Below are 14,362 nucleotides of genomic sequence, written 5' to 3'. Positions count from 1 at the left end.
GAACCTTTTGAGGATGGCTTTGCAAATGGGGAAGAAAGTACTCCAACCAGAGATGCTGTGGTCACATATACTGCGGAAAGTAAAGGAGTCGTGAAGTTTGGCTGGATCAAGGGTGTATTAGTATGTACATATAGACTTAATTTTATAGTTACAGCATATCTGTTGGTTATAAAATCTTCATAATGTTCTCATCAGTTCTCAAGAGAACTCTTTTTTCTCTTTGTTAACTGTCTTATCTGAGTGCTGTGGAAAACCAAATTAATAGCTTGTATCTCCTTTGCTTTTGGATATTAAATTCAGCAAAGGAGGTATGCCATTTATTTTGCCAAATTATTCTTGATTCTATATAATGTGTTACTGATGGTATTAAATTATATTTCATTGCCTCTTGTGATTTTCGTGCACTGTCACTTTTCAGAAATTAAGTATGAAGACTATCAAATTGGGAGCATCAGAATCAAGAAGGCTGAGCAGGGAATAGAGCTGAAATATACCTACTTCCTTTCATACTACCCCCATTATGTTTTGAGGAGAAGCGTATAGAAGTTAACAAGCAAGAAAGGAATACAGGAGAAATACTTAAGTGTTGAGTTCGCTTTGTTGCATAGGTTTAGGTGGTTAAGGTTCAGATTTACTTCTGTTTTTCTATGTTTGAATAGGCACTAACGATCTGACTAAAATAGGCTAGATTGCCTTCTCATTGGGACTTTGGAAGCACTTAATAGGGGTTGTATTGGAATTTCAGGGAGAAATAGAGGGAAAAAAAATCACAGTTCTAGTAATAATTTTATTGCCTAATCCGTAAGGTGAATGTGAAGCTTCAGGTTACTGTATTGTTTGCTTGTTCTTAGATTTTAGTGTTTTAGAAGACTATGTTCTATGTATGAACTTAGTAAATAAAAGTGAAAATAGAGGAAACTTTTACAAATAATTAAAATTTTAAAACATGAACAATTGGCATTTTGTATTGACAAATATTATGTAATACTTAAATCTGCTGAAGAAATCATGAAATGAGGATGTTATAAAAGAATAAGCAAAAGTTAAACTTGTATTGATAAAAGGGAATGTGCACTACTTTTTTAAAGGGCTGAATTTTTATATTATTTCTTGTATCTTGTTCTGTTGCTTCTGCTGCTTCACACAATTGTGATGAGTGCATTTATTTTCATACACACTCTTATATGTTACACGGTGTTTATATTAGCTCAAAAGTAAGCTCTTATTAAGCTCTTTATAAAAAACTGTTAAAGAAAAGGGTGGAGTAGGAGTTAGATTTAAAACTATGCATGTCATTCTACTTTGGCTGGTTTAATGCTTACTATATAATGTTTGATTATTCTTCTTTCTCTGTGACATGGCCTCTTTTTCCCTCTTAGGTACGTTGTATGTTAAACATTTGGGGTGTGATGCTCTTCATTAGATTGTCATGGATTGTGGGTCAAGCTGGAATAGGTAAGTGAAGTTATATCCTGCTTGATTTGAGAATAAGCAAAATAACTGTGTCTGAGCTCTTAACCTGATAAAACTCAAGAAATTAGAGTCATTTTGAACTGCGTTTTCCTGTATATCAGATTGTTGTCTTAATGTTCCTTTTTTCATAATTCTGATTTGGTTTTTCTAAAATGAGATCAAAATTGGGTAACTTATAACTTAAAATGTAAATTCAGCATTCTTAGACCAACCAGTTTTAGGTAACGACGGGCTTCAACAAGAGTGTAAGTATTCTCACGATCTTTTTTTTCTCCATAAAGGTCTATCAGTCCTTGTAATAATGATGGCCACTGTTGTGACAACTATCACAGGATTGTCTACTTCAGCAATAGCAACTAATGGATTTGTAAGAGGAGGTAAATTGAATCTTTTTGTATCATCATCATCAGATTACTCTTACTAAACAGAAATCTAAATTGTATTTTTAATTATTTTTTACTTTAACTGAAGCAACATATTAAGTCTATATAGACAAGTAAGTTGCTACTGAGCACTTCCAGACTAGTATATTTCAATGTAAAATTTTATATCAACTCATACAGGTATGCTTTAAGTTATTCAGAGTGTCCCGTAGCAAGAATGGAGCATCTACTTTGGTCTCTTATCCAGTGGGCTGCTTCTTAATTGCCTCCTCCAAGGCTTGCCCTTGGATCATTCAGCAACATGCTCCTGGCATTTGTTCAACATTGTAATGGGGTAACCTCATTCCCCACCTCCATCCCCTATTGAGGGAAACTGAAGCAGTATACCTTCCCCATGATCTAATACAGTTGTGTGAGCTATACCTGGGACTGTAAATTAATTAATTAATTTGGAGATGGAGTCTTACTCTGTCACCCAGGCTGGAGTGCAGTGGCGTGATCTTGGCTCATTGCAACCTCTGCCTCCCAGGTTTAAGTGATTCTTCTGCCTCAGCCTCCTAAGTAGCTAGGATTACAGACATGCACCACCACGCCCAGCTGAATTTTGTATTTTTAGTAGAGACAGGGTTTTGCCATGTTGGCCAGGCTGGGCTCGAACTCCTGACCTCAGGTGATTTGCCTGCCTTGACCTCCCAAAGTGCTGGGATTACAGATGTGAGCCACTGCACCTGACCCTGGGACTTTAAATTCATACTTTCAAGTCTAGCTTTCTGTGGGCACTATGAGACCTCTCCTTAGAGTCTATAAGATCTGCCTTGTGAGATTTTTACCCTCCCTAGGAAGAGGACCTAAGAGAGTACAGGAGAATGGAATCAGGATCCCTAAAAACAAGAAGAAAATAATTCCATTTTCCAAATCAAAATTCCTCAGTCAGAGTAAGAAGATCCCTGGAGAAAGGAGACAGAATGTCTGCCAGCACCTGTAAAGTCATGGTAGCAAATCAACTGAGAAAAGATCTATTTCATCTGCCTCAACTATTTTGAATATCCCTGTTTGACATTATGTAACACAATTTCCATTTTACCTGCATCAAGTATTTGGGTGTGGAAGGAAAAGAGAGAGAGAACCAGATTGAGCTTTTGATTTTTCACCATCGTCTTTATATATTTTAGACACCAGAGGATCCAAATCACTAAGACCCTTGGAGGCTGGTGTCTTGTATCAATATGATTATGACTATGCTGAGCATGCATCACTGTTGACTGAAGTTTTATGCTTCTGTTAGCCTGGATTGAGCTATATTGGGATATACGATGCGGATATGTTCAGCAGAGTTAGTCAGATAATGCTGAGAGATACTTTTTGGCTTCTCGTGAACTGGGTACTCCATGTGTCATTTCTCTCTGCCACAACTGGGGAATGAAAGTGGGAAGAGAAATGGACTGGGCTGTTACGTATTTGTAGGGGATCAGCAAATCATCAAATAATTTATCCTTTTCCTCAGACCTTAGAAACTAGGCTGTGAGCCTCAAAAGGAATGAGGCATGAAGCCACTGGCAACATTAACTTCACACTTTTCCCCCATTTGAATCAGACTTTTGGAAGGTAGAGATTTTGCAAGATTGTGACCAAAAAGCCATTTCATTTTTCAATACCATTGGTAGTTTACATATCTATATATCTGTCTATCTATATATCTCTCTCTCTTTACAAATACATTTCCCTCGTAGACTTTGTGTGCAGTCTTCTGTCCTGGAGTGCCAGGGAAAGTATGAGAATGTGGAACCCACACAGATCTGTCCCAAAAAATGACTATATATTGTAATTTTACATGAGTTTCCTGAAAAATCTGTTCACAAAGGAAGAACCTAGAGGCTAAAAACCATTTGAAATTCTGTTATGAGGTGTTCATACAATTGAGAACGTGATACATTTGCTGAAATAATGAAACCCATAGAAGATAAGAGAGAAAGTTATTAATTTAAAGAATGACCAAATACTATGAAGCTTTCTTAGAAGGTATTCATTTTTCACTTAGTGACTTTGGACATCTGGATGATCTTTATAGAATATATATGAGCTGCATCGTCTGCCATGAGTGTTTTCTAGAGATTCTTTATTGACTTCAGGCCCCTTCTGTCTCCTCTGTATCTGACTCAGATTTGGAAACCCCAACATGATTTATTTTGCTATCATGAAAAAAGTATTTTCCACATGGGAGAAAGTAGATACAGACATAAAACGGAGATCACATTATACCTGTATTCAGGATTCTAAATTGAAAGTATTAGTCTTAAAATTTATACTGAAAGTACATATTTTTTAGCTTTTTCCATTAAAGTGACCTGTAGTAAATGACCAGCTCAGCGGCAATAATTCTTGTGCCCATGTTGTGTATTTCCACTCAAAAGAACCAGCGGACTTCAGAGAAAAGATTGATTCCTTATCTGGTTAGGAAATGAGCTTAGACAACTTTTCAGATCCAAAAGTATTGAACACTATTAGTTTCATGTCAAAAGGACCTAAGAGTCAACTTAAAGGAGCTAACACTGGCTAAAGTTTGGATAATTTGAACAACAATAATGATGATAACTGACTTGGATGAAAATATATGAAAATATGGATGTAAATCCATAAGTTCACAGTGGAACAAACCAAAAAATCTCACTTTTCACCTTTGAAACACACTAGGGAACCATCTTATGAAAATTGATAAATAAATAGTGTTGACTCAAACTCCTGAAAGTTTTCTTTCCTGAACTCAAGGTAACCAAGAAGTTGATGAGATTTGTTCTTCAGATAATTACTCTACATAATGAGTGAAGGAGGAAAGAGAATTAGAATATTCCAACTTTGAATGGATCAAAGACTTAAATCTGAGACCTGAAACTGTAGAAATTCTAGAAGATAACATTGGAAAAGCTCTTCTAGGCATTGGCTTAGGCAAAGAATTCATGACCAAAAACCCAAAAGCAAATTTAACAAAAACAAAAATAAATGGGACCTAATTAAACTAAAAAGCTTCTGCACAGCAAAAGAAATCAGCAGAGTAAACAGACAACTCACAGAGTAGGAGAAACTACTACGCATTGACAAAGGACTAATATCCAAACTCTACAAGGAACTCAAATCAGCAAGAAAAAAATCAGTCCCATCAAAAAATGGGCAAAGGACATGAATAGACGATTCTTAAAACAAGATATACATATGGCCAACAAACATATGAAAAAATGCTCAACATCACTAATTATCAGAGAAATGCAAATTAGAACCACAATGAGATACCACCTTACTCCTGCAGGAATGGCCATAATTTAAAAAAAAAAAAAATGAAAATAACAGATGTTGATGTGGATGTTGTGAAAAGGGAACACTTTTACACTGTTGGTGGAAATGTAAACTAATATAACCACTATGGAAAACAGTATGGAGATTCCTTAACTAAAAGTAGAACTCCCATTTAATCCAGCAGTCTTCCTGCTGGGTATCTACCCAAACAAAGGAAAATAAGTCATTATATGAAAAAGACACTTGCACACACGTATTTATAGCAGTAGAATTTGCAATTACAAAAATATGGAACCAACCTAAATGCCCATCAACCAGTGAGTGGATAAAGAAAATGTGGTATATATACACCATGGAATACTATTCAGCCATCAAAAGGAATGAAATAATGGCATTTGTGGCAACCTGGATGGAGTTGGAGACCAACATTCTAAGTGAAGTAACTCAGGAATGGAAAACCAAATCTCATATATTCTTACTTATAAGTGGGAGGTAAGCTATGAGGATGCAAAGGCATAAGAATGATATAATAGACTTTGGGGATGCGGGTGGAAGGGTAGGAGGTGGGTGAGGGATAAAAGACCACACAACCACACATTGGGTATAGTGTGTGCTGCTTGGGTGATGGGTGCACCAAAATCTCAGAAATCACCATTAAATAACATCCATGTAACCAAAAACCTCCTGTTCCCCAAAAACTATTGAAGTAAATTTTTTTTTAAAATTCCAACTTCTGTAAAGCTTTTACTTGATAAGAATACCTGTGAGGTATTGTTTCCCAACAAATTAAATCTGAATCACGTTATGCCAGTATCTCCAGAAAGCATTTTATAGAATATGCAGGGGAGAAAGGAACTTCTTAAATGACAGCATAGGCTGATGACAGAAAATTCCAGACTGGGAATCTCTATGGAGCAAGGAATCCTTATTCAAGGCTCAAAAAAAGATGGAGAGGGGAGTTAATGGTTTAAAACAAACTTGAGATTCAATGTATAGTTACGAGTTTTGTTTGCCATTTTAGCTATATACTATAAACTACACTTCTTGGTGGTAGCAAGAATCGCTGAGTTGGATTTCCTACAGCTCAACTGCTGAGGACTTGATTTTGGCGGCCTACCTTGTAAGGGCTACTTAGGGAGGACGGTAATAGAGCTAGAATTACCCAGAGGATTGGTGTCTTAAAAGGAAACAGAGAAATACTGTGGGAAAAGTGATGTCTGGTGAACCCATCTGAACTTTTTGTAGACTGAAAGTTGACTATTAAGGGAATTAATAAGGAAATAAATTTTCTTAAAATACTATTCAAGGGTTGGGGCACATTGTGGTTACTGTTTAGTAATTTTCATTCGAAGAGACCCATTTTAAATTAAACTTTGATGCATAGTTTTAAAAAATTAATGTTAACTAATTTGAGATAATGCCTGTTTATCTTGATTCTTAACTGAATTATAACATGTATTTATATTTTATTAATTGAATAATGTTTTATTGTCATCTCAAAAATTACATGTTTGCAGCTTTGCAGAAGTGTGTGAATTCAGTGAACTTTCCCTAGTGTTGTGTACTTATTGCCATAGGGGAGATTTAATATTACTAATTAATTTTAACATTGGCTTTAACAGTACATTTTAGAGATTAAACAGATAATCTAGAAAAGTTGTACTTTGTTATTAACTTGTCAACAAATGTAGTAATGTCCAACTTTGAAGTCTCATGTAATGGAAACATGCAAGGTTTCTGAAAAAGTCAAAATGTAGAAAATAAAAGATGCTTAGTTTCAGGCCTAATTCAGTTTTAGTAGTAATTTGGGATACTATTATTTATTTATTTATTTATTTGAGACAGAGTCTTGTCCTGTCACCCATGGAGTGCAGTGGCGTGATCTTGGCTCACTGCAAGCTCCGCTTCCCAGGTTCACGCCATTCTCCTGCCTCAGCCTCCTGAGTAGCTGGGACTACAGGTGTCTGCCACCACGCCCGGCTAATTTTTTGTATTTTTAGTAGAGACCGGGTTTCATTGTGTTAGCCAGGATGGTCTCAATCTCCTGACCTCGTGATCCACCCAGCTCAGCCTCCCAAAGTGCTGGGATTACAGGCGTGAGCCACCTCGCCCAGCCGATTTGGGGTACTATTTAAAGCTACTGGAAGCAGGTTAGAGAATCATCACTTAAGTTGCCTGCCTTCCACAGGGTAAGAATAGCAGTGCCAAGGAACTGATGAAGTTTACTTTATTTCTGTCATAGTCCCTGCCTGCAAGACACATTAATGCTTTGCAGATTATTGCAGGCTACAGGGATTTTAGAGCCCTTCCCTGTTCTACAAATCATGGCAGTCTTCTTGAGAGCTTGGATTTTATAGAATTTTCATGGATCTTTGCAACAGGTTTTGCAACTTGAATGGTGCTGGCCAGCAGCCACCTTGACTCAGATCTGCATTTCCTAGATTACACAGAGTTGTCCCTTCTTTAATTAATCCGTGAATTTAGACTCATTCATAGAATAGAGGGCAACTACAGGCAGCCTTTCATAAGATGAAGACTATAAATTCTTGGTTTTAATTCATACTGTATTATATGAACTGAGCAATAGAAAAGAAAGGTTCCTCAATCACTTTTTGTTTGGGGGCATTTAGTTGACTTAGTTAAAAGCAGAGGTCAGTACCTTTTCAGATAAAAGCCGTGGTTACATAAAACTTCAGATAGGTAGTTCTGAAGTTTCCAAAATCTAAAATCAACATAAACTTGCCTATTACGTGATGAAGTTTTATGTTACTTGTACTTTAGTCAATCAACAGACAATTGTTGAGCATTTTGTGACAGACACTGGGTTTTTAACAGTGAAAGACAAGATGCTGTGTTCTTATGTTCTTGGAGAGCTTATGTTAAGATAATAATAGTAGCTATTATTTTTTGAGACCTAACTGCTAGGCATGATGCCATGGTGTTGACATACATTATCTTACGTAATGCAACATTGTGGTTAGTCACATTTAACATTTACATGGATAGTGAGAACAAAAAATCAATTATATTCATTTTTTAACAAAATTAATTTTCATGCAGATTCTGCTGGTGAATTTTTAAAATGTCTACATAAGTCATAATTACTTTTATGTATTCATATCTATTTTACTTTTATCTGAACTAATTGAATACCTCCTCATTTTTGTAAATAGATAAAGTCAAAAACATTGGAAATAAGGAAAAACTCTTTCCACATACTGTAACAGAAAGTGCTTTCTGTATTTGAAAAAAACAGAAAGTGCTTTCTGTATTTGAAAAATACAGAGAGATTATCATTGATCATCAAATTTTTTTTGTTTTATTCATTGTGTAACTATTAGTTCCTACAATTATCAAGCAAGGAGTTCTAAGTTAGAATTCAGCTGCATAGTTACTTTTTTAAATAACTAATTTCTTTGAAATTATAACTTTTCAGATCAATGAAATGTTTGAAGCAGCTGTATAATACAACAACACAGTTGTGTTACGAGGTTTATTAGATTTAACATAACATTGTGTTTTCAGTTCAGTAAAACACTATTTGTATACTATGAATAGCTCAGATATGAATCTGGCAAGTAATAGAATTTTCAGCATGGGTTTTTTCTTTACTCATTGGTGATCTTTCAGTTTTGCCAGTTTATGCAGTTTATTATTATTAATACTTCAGCTTGGTTCCAAAATTGTTTGCTGCAGAATTAGGATTATATGTCTTTTCCTCTTGTATCTTAAAATTTAATTGAATTATTCTGGTGATCATTTACAATAAGATAACACCTAATCCTGATTGGAAGATTCCTTGTTTGTCACTTTGCCTTTCCCTGTTTGATAAAATAATGGCAACAAAATAGAGAAAATTTGCCAAACATTAACAGGCAAGGTCTTTATTTTTTATTTGTAAACCAGGGTACTAGAATGTATTTCGTTATTGTCACCCTTTGATTCTTTCCTGAAAACACCAAGAAAACTTTATTTTCACAAAATTTTCACTTTCTATTCCAACCAACAGTGAGTTTCACTTGTTCCATATCTGTATCCTCACCAACAGTTGATATTGTCCTTTTTATTTTTCATTCTAGTATGTGCGTAATGGTATCTTATGATGGTTTTCATTTGTACTTCCATGATGGCTAAAGATGTTGGGCATCTTCTCATGCACTATAAGTGTCAAATCTGTAGCCCATATTTTGAAGTGTTATTTATTACATTGGGAGTTCTTACTATTGAGTTTTGAGAGGTTCTAGATACAAGTACTTTACCAGATAAATGATTTGTAGTTATTTTCTCTGAGTATATGGCTTGTTTCATTCCTTCAATGGCATCATTAGAAGAGCAGCTCATAGTTTTAGCTATGTCCAGTTCATCACTTTTTCCTTTTTGGATTATGCTTTTGGAGTGGTATCTAAGAAACCTTTCCCTAGCCCAGGCTCCCAAAGATTTTCTTCTGTGTTTTCTTCTAGAGGTTTACAGCTTTAGGTTTTCAGCTAGATGTATTACCATTTGTAGCTAGCTTTTGTATATGTTGTGAAATGTGAATCAAGATTCATATGGATATCCAGTTATTCCAGCACCATTTGTTAAGATGATTTCTTTTCTGTTTACTTACCTTTGTGCTTTTCTCAGAAATTAATTGACCCTACAGGGTGGATCTATTTCTAGTCTCTGTGCCATTCCATTCATCTTTGCAAAAGCCCTTGTGACTCTTACACCATTCATGAAGTTCTGCACTTTAGGTAATAGCAATACGACTAGGATCTGTTTCTTGTTTACACACTTCTAACTCCAGATGTATGGGTTTTCCCCACACAAACCAACTCCCCAACTCTCTGGACACTAATTGGGTAGCCAACAATTTGATTAAAGTTTGACACTAATTGCCCAGAGTTGATGCAGACCCTGTAAGTTAAGAGCTCCATCTCACAAGACTACTCCCATTTCAGATGCCAGTTGCAATTCCAGGCCTACTGTACCTCTGACCAACTGGTTATATATTGGGGGTTTCTACAGCCCCTTCCTCAGGTTTGATGATTTGCTAAAATGGCTCCTAGAACTTAAGAAAACAGCTTACTATCATTAGTTTATAATAAAGACTACAACACAGAAAGAGCCAAATAAAAGAGTTGCATAAAGCATGATATAGGAGAAGGGATGCAGAGCTTCCATGACCTCTCCAAGTGCCACCCTCCTGGCACCTCTGTGTTCACCAGCCTGAGTTCTCTAAACCCCTTTGTTCATAGAGTTTTCCATTATATAGCCACGATTGATTAAATCGTGTATTTTGCCAGAGTTTAAAATGGAATTGTGATCGGGCTTTATTTTTTCCAAAGGTTTTTAAATTACTTAACTCTTAAAACGATAATAAGAGATAGGTGAGGCAATCATTTTAGTTTTGATTATAGTTATGGGACTAAATAACAGATTGCTTTAGTCTTCTCACAGCTTTACTGTTCACCTATGGCTTAAAATGACAGACCTTTCTGAATCTCAGCCTTACTGTGTGTGAAATTAGAAGTTTAGTACCAGGATTCTATGAGGCTACACATATGGACCACAGTGGAAGTGTAGGGAGAGGGTGGTAGGTGGCGAGGAGGAGTTTGGGTCATTTCCTTGATGTTCAGTGATGAGGAGCATCTTTTTATGTATTTATTGGCCACTTGTACTGTCTTCTCTTGGGATGTAGTCACATCTTTAGCCAATTTAAAAATTGGGTTGTCCTTTTGTTACTGATTTGTAGATTTTTCTATATATCTAGATATGTTATTAGATTTGACATACATATTGTGTGTATTCGTTCTCAATCTGTGGCTTGTCTTGCCATTTTTATCATTTTCTTAATCATGTCTTTCAATGAACAGACGTTTACCATTTTGATGAAGTCCAGTTTCTCTCTCTCTCTTTTTTTATGCTAGTGCTTTGTTCATGGTAGAAATATTTGCCTATCCCAAGGCCATGAAGATATTCTCCTATATTTTCTTCTAGAAGCTTTATAGTTTTAGTTTTTAGATTTTTATCTGTGAACAACCTCAAATTAATTTTGAGGTATAATGTGAGATGGAGAGTGTAGTTTTTCTTCCTACCCTTTTTGCCCCCAGCCTTGTACACATATCCACTTGTTTTGGCACCATTTGTTGAAACAACTGTTTCTTATTGAGTTGTTTTTGATACCATTGTTGAAAAATCAATTGTCATCTGGACTAAATTCTGTTGCATTGATTTGTTTGTTTATCCTATACTGGCACTATCTTGTCTTGATTGATTAGTTTCATAGTAAGTCTAAGTCTTCTAACTTTTCTTTTTCAAAATTGTTTTGGCTTTTCTAGATCTTTGGCATTTTCATATAAATTTTTGATTTAGGATGCCAATTTCTGCCAAAAAATTGGATTAATAACCTAAATATATAAGGAGCTCAAACAACTCCGGGAACAAAAGCTAATAATCCAATTTAAAAATGGGTACAAGATTTGAATAGACATTTCTCAGAAGAAGATACACAAATGGCAAGCAGGTATATGAAAAGGCAGTAAGCATCACTGGTCATCAGAGAAATGCAAATCATATTAAAAAATCAGGCAGTAACAAATGCTAGAGAGGATGTTGGAGAAAAGAGAACTCTTGTACACTGTTGGTGGGAATGTAAATTAATATAACCACTATGGAGGACAGTTTGGAAGTTCCTCAAAAAAACTAAAAATAGAGCTACCATATGATCCAGTGCTGTGTATATACCCAAAAGAAAGGAAATCAGTATACTGGAGAGAGAGCTGCACTCCCATGTTTGTTGCAGCGCTCTTCACAATAGCCATGATTTGTCATCTGTGAATAGAGATGGTTTTTACTTTTTCTTTAGAGTCTCTAGGACTTTTTCTCCTCTTTTTCTTGACTGTTGAACCAGCTAAGACCTGTGGTACCATGTTGACTAGAAGTGGTGAGAATAAACATCCTTTCCTTGTTCCTAGTCTTGGAATGAGTTCATTATCACTGTTAACTATAAGATTTTAAAATATGTCATTTGTCAGATTGAGTTCTATTTCTGAGTTGCTGAGCATATTTATCGTAAATGGATAGTGAATTTTGTCATGATTCTCCTGCATCTGTTGAACTGAATGTATTTTTTCTTCCCTTATTCTATTATCACAACCTATATGTATATATATATATATATATTTTTTTTTCTTGCGTCTAAAACAACCTACTTTTTGTAGGATAAACTTCACTAGGTCAGAGATATTATCCTTTCTGTCGAATTTTACTTGCTAAGACTTTAACATTTTTGAGTATGACCATAAGGAATATTGGTCTGGAATTTTTTTTTTTTTTTTTTTTTCTGAGACGGAGTGTCGCTCTGTCGCCCAGGCTGGAGTGCAGTGGCGTGATCTCGGCTCACTGCAAGCTCCACCTCAAGGGTTCACACCATTCTCCTGCCTCAGCCTCCCAAGTAGCTGGGACAACAGGCACCAGCCACCATGCCAGGCTAATTTTTTGTATTTTTAGTAGAGACGTGTTAGCCAGAATGGTCTCAATCTCCTGACCTTGTGATCTGCCCACCTTGGCCTCCCAAAGTGCCGGGATTACAGGCGTGAGCCACTGTGCCCGGCCTGGAATTGTCTTTTTTTTATAATAACCTTATTAGGTTTTCATGTCAGTATTATGCTCATCTTATGTGTTCCCTTTTCCTCTATTTTCTGAAAGAGTTTGTGTAAAATTGATCTTATTTCTTCCTCACTGGTGTAGTCATCTGCACCTATAGTTTTTTGTTTTTCTTCTTTGTTTTTGATTAGCTATTGTTTATCAGTTTTTTTTTCAATATTTAAGAATAATTTTTGGCTTTCTTCTTACTATTTTTTCCATTTTAGATTTTATTTACTCTTCTTCCAGTTTCTCAAGGTAGAAGCTTAGATTATTGATACATCCTCATTTTTTAGTATAAGCATTTAAAACAAATTTTACTGTAATTTCTATGTTAAGTATATCTCACTGATTTTATGTTGCACTTTCATTATCAAATCAGTTCAAAATACTTTCTAATTTCCCTTGTGATTTATTTAAAAGTGTGTTACATAATTTAAACATTTAGGGATCTTTCATGCATCTAATATAGTTCTGTTATGGTCAGTAATATACAGTGTGTCATTTCAGGTTTTTGAAATTGAGACTTATTTTATGACTGATACCAGTTTTTAATGTTGGGCTTTTGATTAGCCTAGTTAGGTTTTTGATTACTGATTGGAGATTTAATAAGAGTTACAGGGGCATATATCCCCAAATCAAGATGTAATAATGATGGAACTCAGTATTGTCACTACTTAGTATCTCTAGCATCTGACTAATTATGTTCTTTACAGTCAGGGTTTAGGGTAGTTTATGGCCAAATTCTGAGACCCCATCAGGACTTTTTTTCCATATTAACATCTGTGTTTGCTTGATCCATAGATTTTTTTAATGAAAAAATTTTTATTTTCTATTAATGTCTTCAGCATCTTTAGTGATAACAGGAAGGCTGATTTACAAGAGTTTATCATACATGTTGTACTGGTAAGCAATTAAGTCAGGGAGATCTGAGTTTAAATACAGTTATTTACTTAGCTGCTTCCATGACCTTAGCCAAATTACTTAACCTCCCTGAGCCATAATTTTCTCATTTGTAAAATGAGGATGACAACAGTACTTTAGTAGAATTAAGTTAAATGTGTAGTATTTAACAAAATAAGGTGTATACCTAGTCTGTGCTGATTAGTAAAAAATACCACAGTCTTTCAGAGTGGTAGATCTTAAAAATAATAATAATAACCTCTAGGAAATAGGAATGGAAGTGGGAGGGAATAGGGCAAATAACTGTTGCTTTTCATAAGAAATAATAGAAGATGATGTGCAGTTGTTTTTATATTTTTATCCATGTGTCACTTCCTTTTTCTTGAAAACAATACCAATCTTTTAAAATGTGAGTTTTACGTTTTAAGTTTCTGTATTTGTGAAAGACTTTTAAATATTGTGAAATCTCAGTTAGCATTTTATAAAATCAAAACTTTAAGGCACATAACATGAATTTCTTGCTTTAATAGGTCCTATTGGTCATATTTCTGATTCTAAAGTTTGTATTGTCAACAACTAAAGACAGGAGTGTTGACCAATTTCAGTAACCTGTCTTTGTGACTCCATTTTCTCATCTATAAAATCAGGATAAACTGTTTTAATCATTTTTGCTATTGGGAGTAGATGAA

The 14,362-nt window shown here is 35.2% G+C and overlaps 1 protein-coding gene across 4 annotated transcripts in view; it reads left to right on the top strand.

Moving 5' to 3' along the window:
- LOC105467228 (solute carrier family 12 member 2) overlaps positions 1 to 14,362 on the top strand; it is a 104,102-nt gene that overhangs the window by 29,097 nt on the left and 60,643 nt on the right. For all 4 annotated transcript variants that reach the window (XM_011716710.3, XM_011716709.3, XM_071098502.1 and 1 more), the window contains exons 2-4: positions 1 to 120; positions 1,380 to 1,455; positions 1,755 to 1,850. In XM_011716710.3, the coding sequence (XP_011715012.1) occupies positions 1 to 120; positions 1,380 to 1,455; positions 1,755 to 1,850 (292 nt within the window). The remainder of the gene's footprint in view (positions 121 to 1,379; positions 1,456 to 1,754; positions 1,851 to 14,362) is intronic.

This window comes from Macaca nemestrina, chromosome 6 (genome assembly GCF_043159975.1).
Source record: "Macaca nemestrina isolate mMacNem1 chromosome 6, mMacNem.hap1, whole genome shotgun sequence".
Lineage (NCBI taxonomy): Eukaryota > Metazoa > Chordata > Mammalia > Primates > Cercopithecidae > Macaca > Macaca nemestrina.
This window is presented reverse-complemented; position numbering and strand designations above follow the sequence as displayed.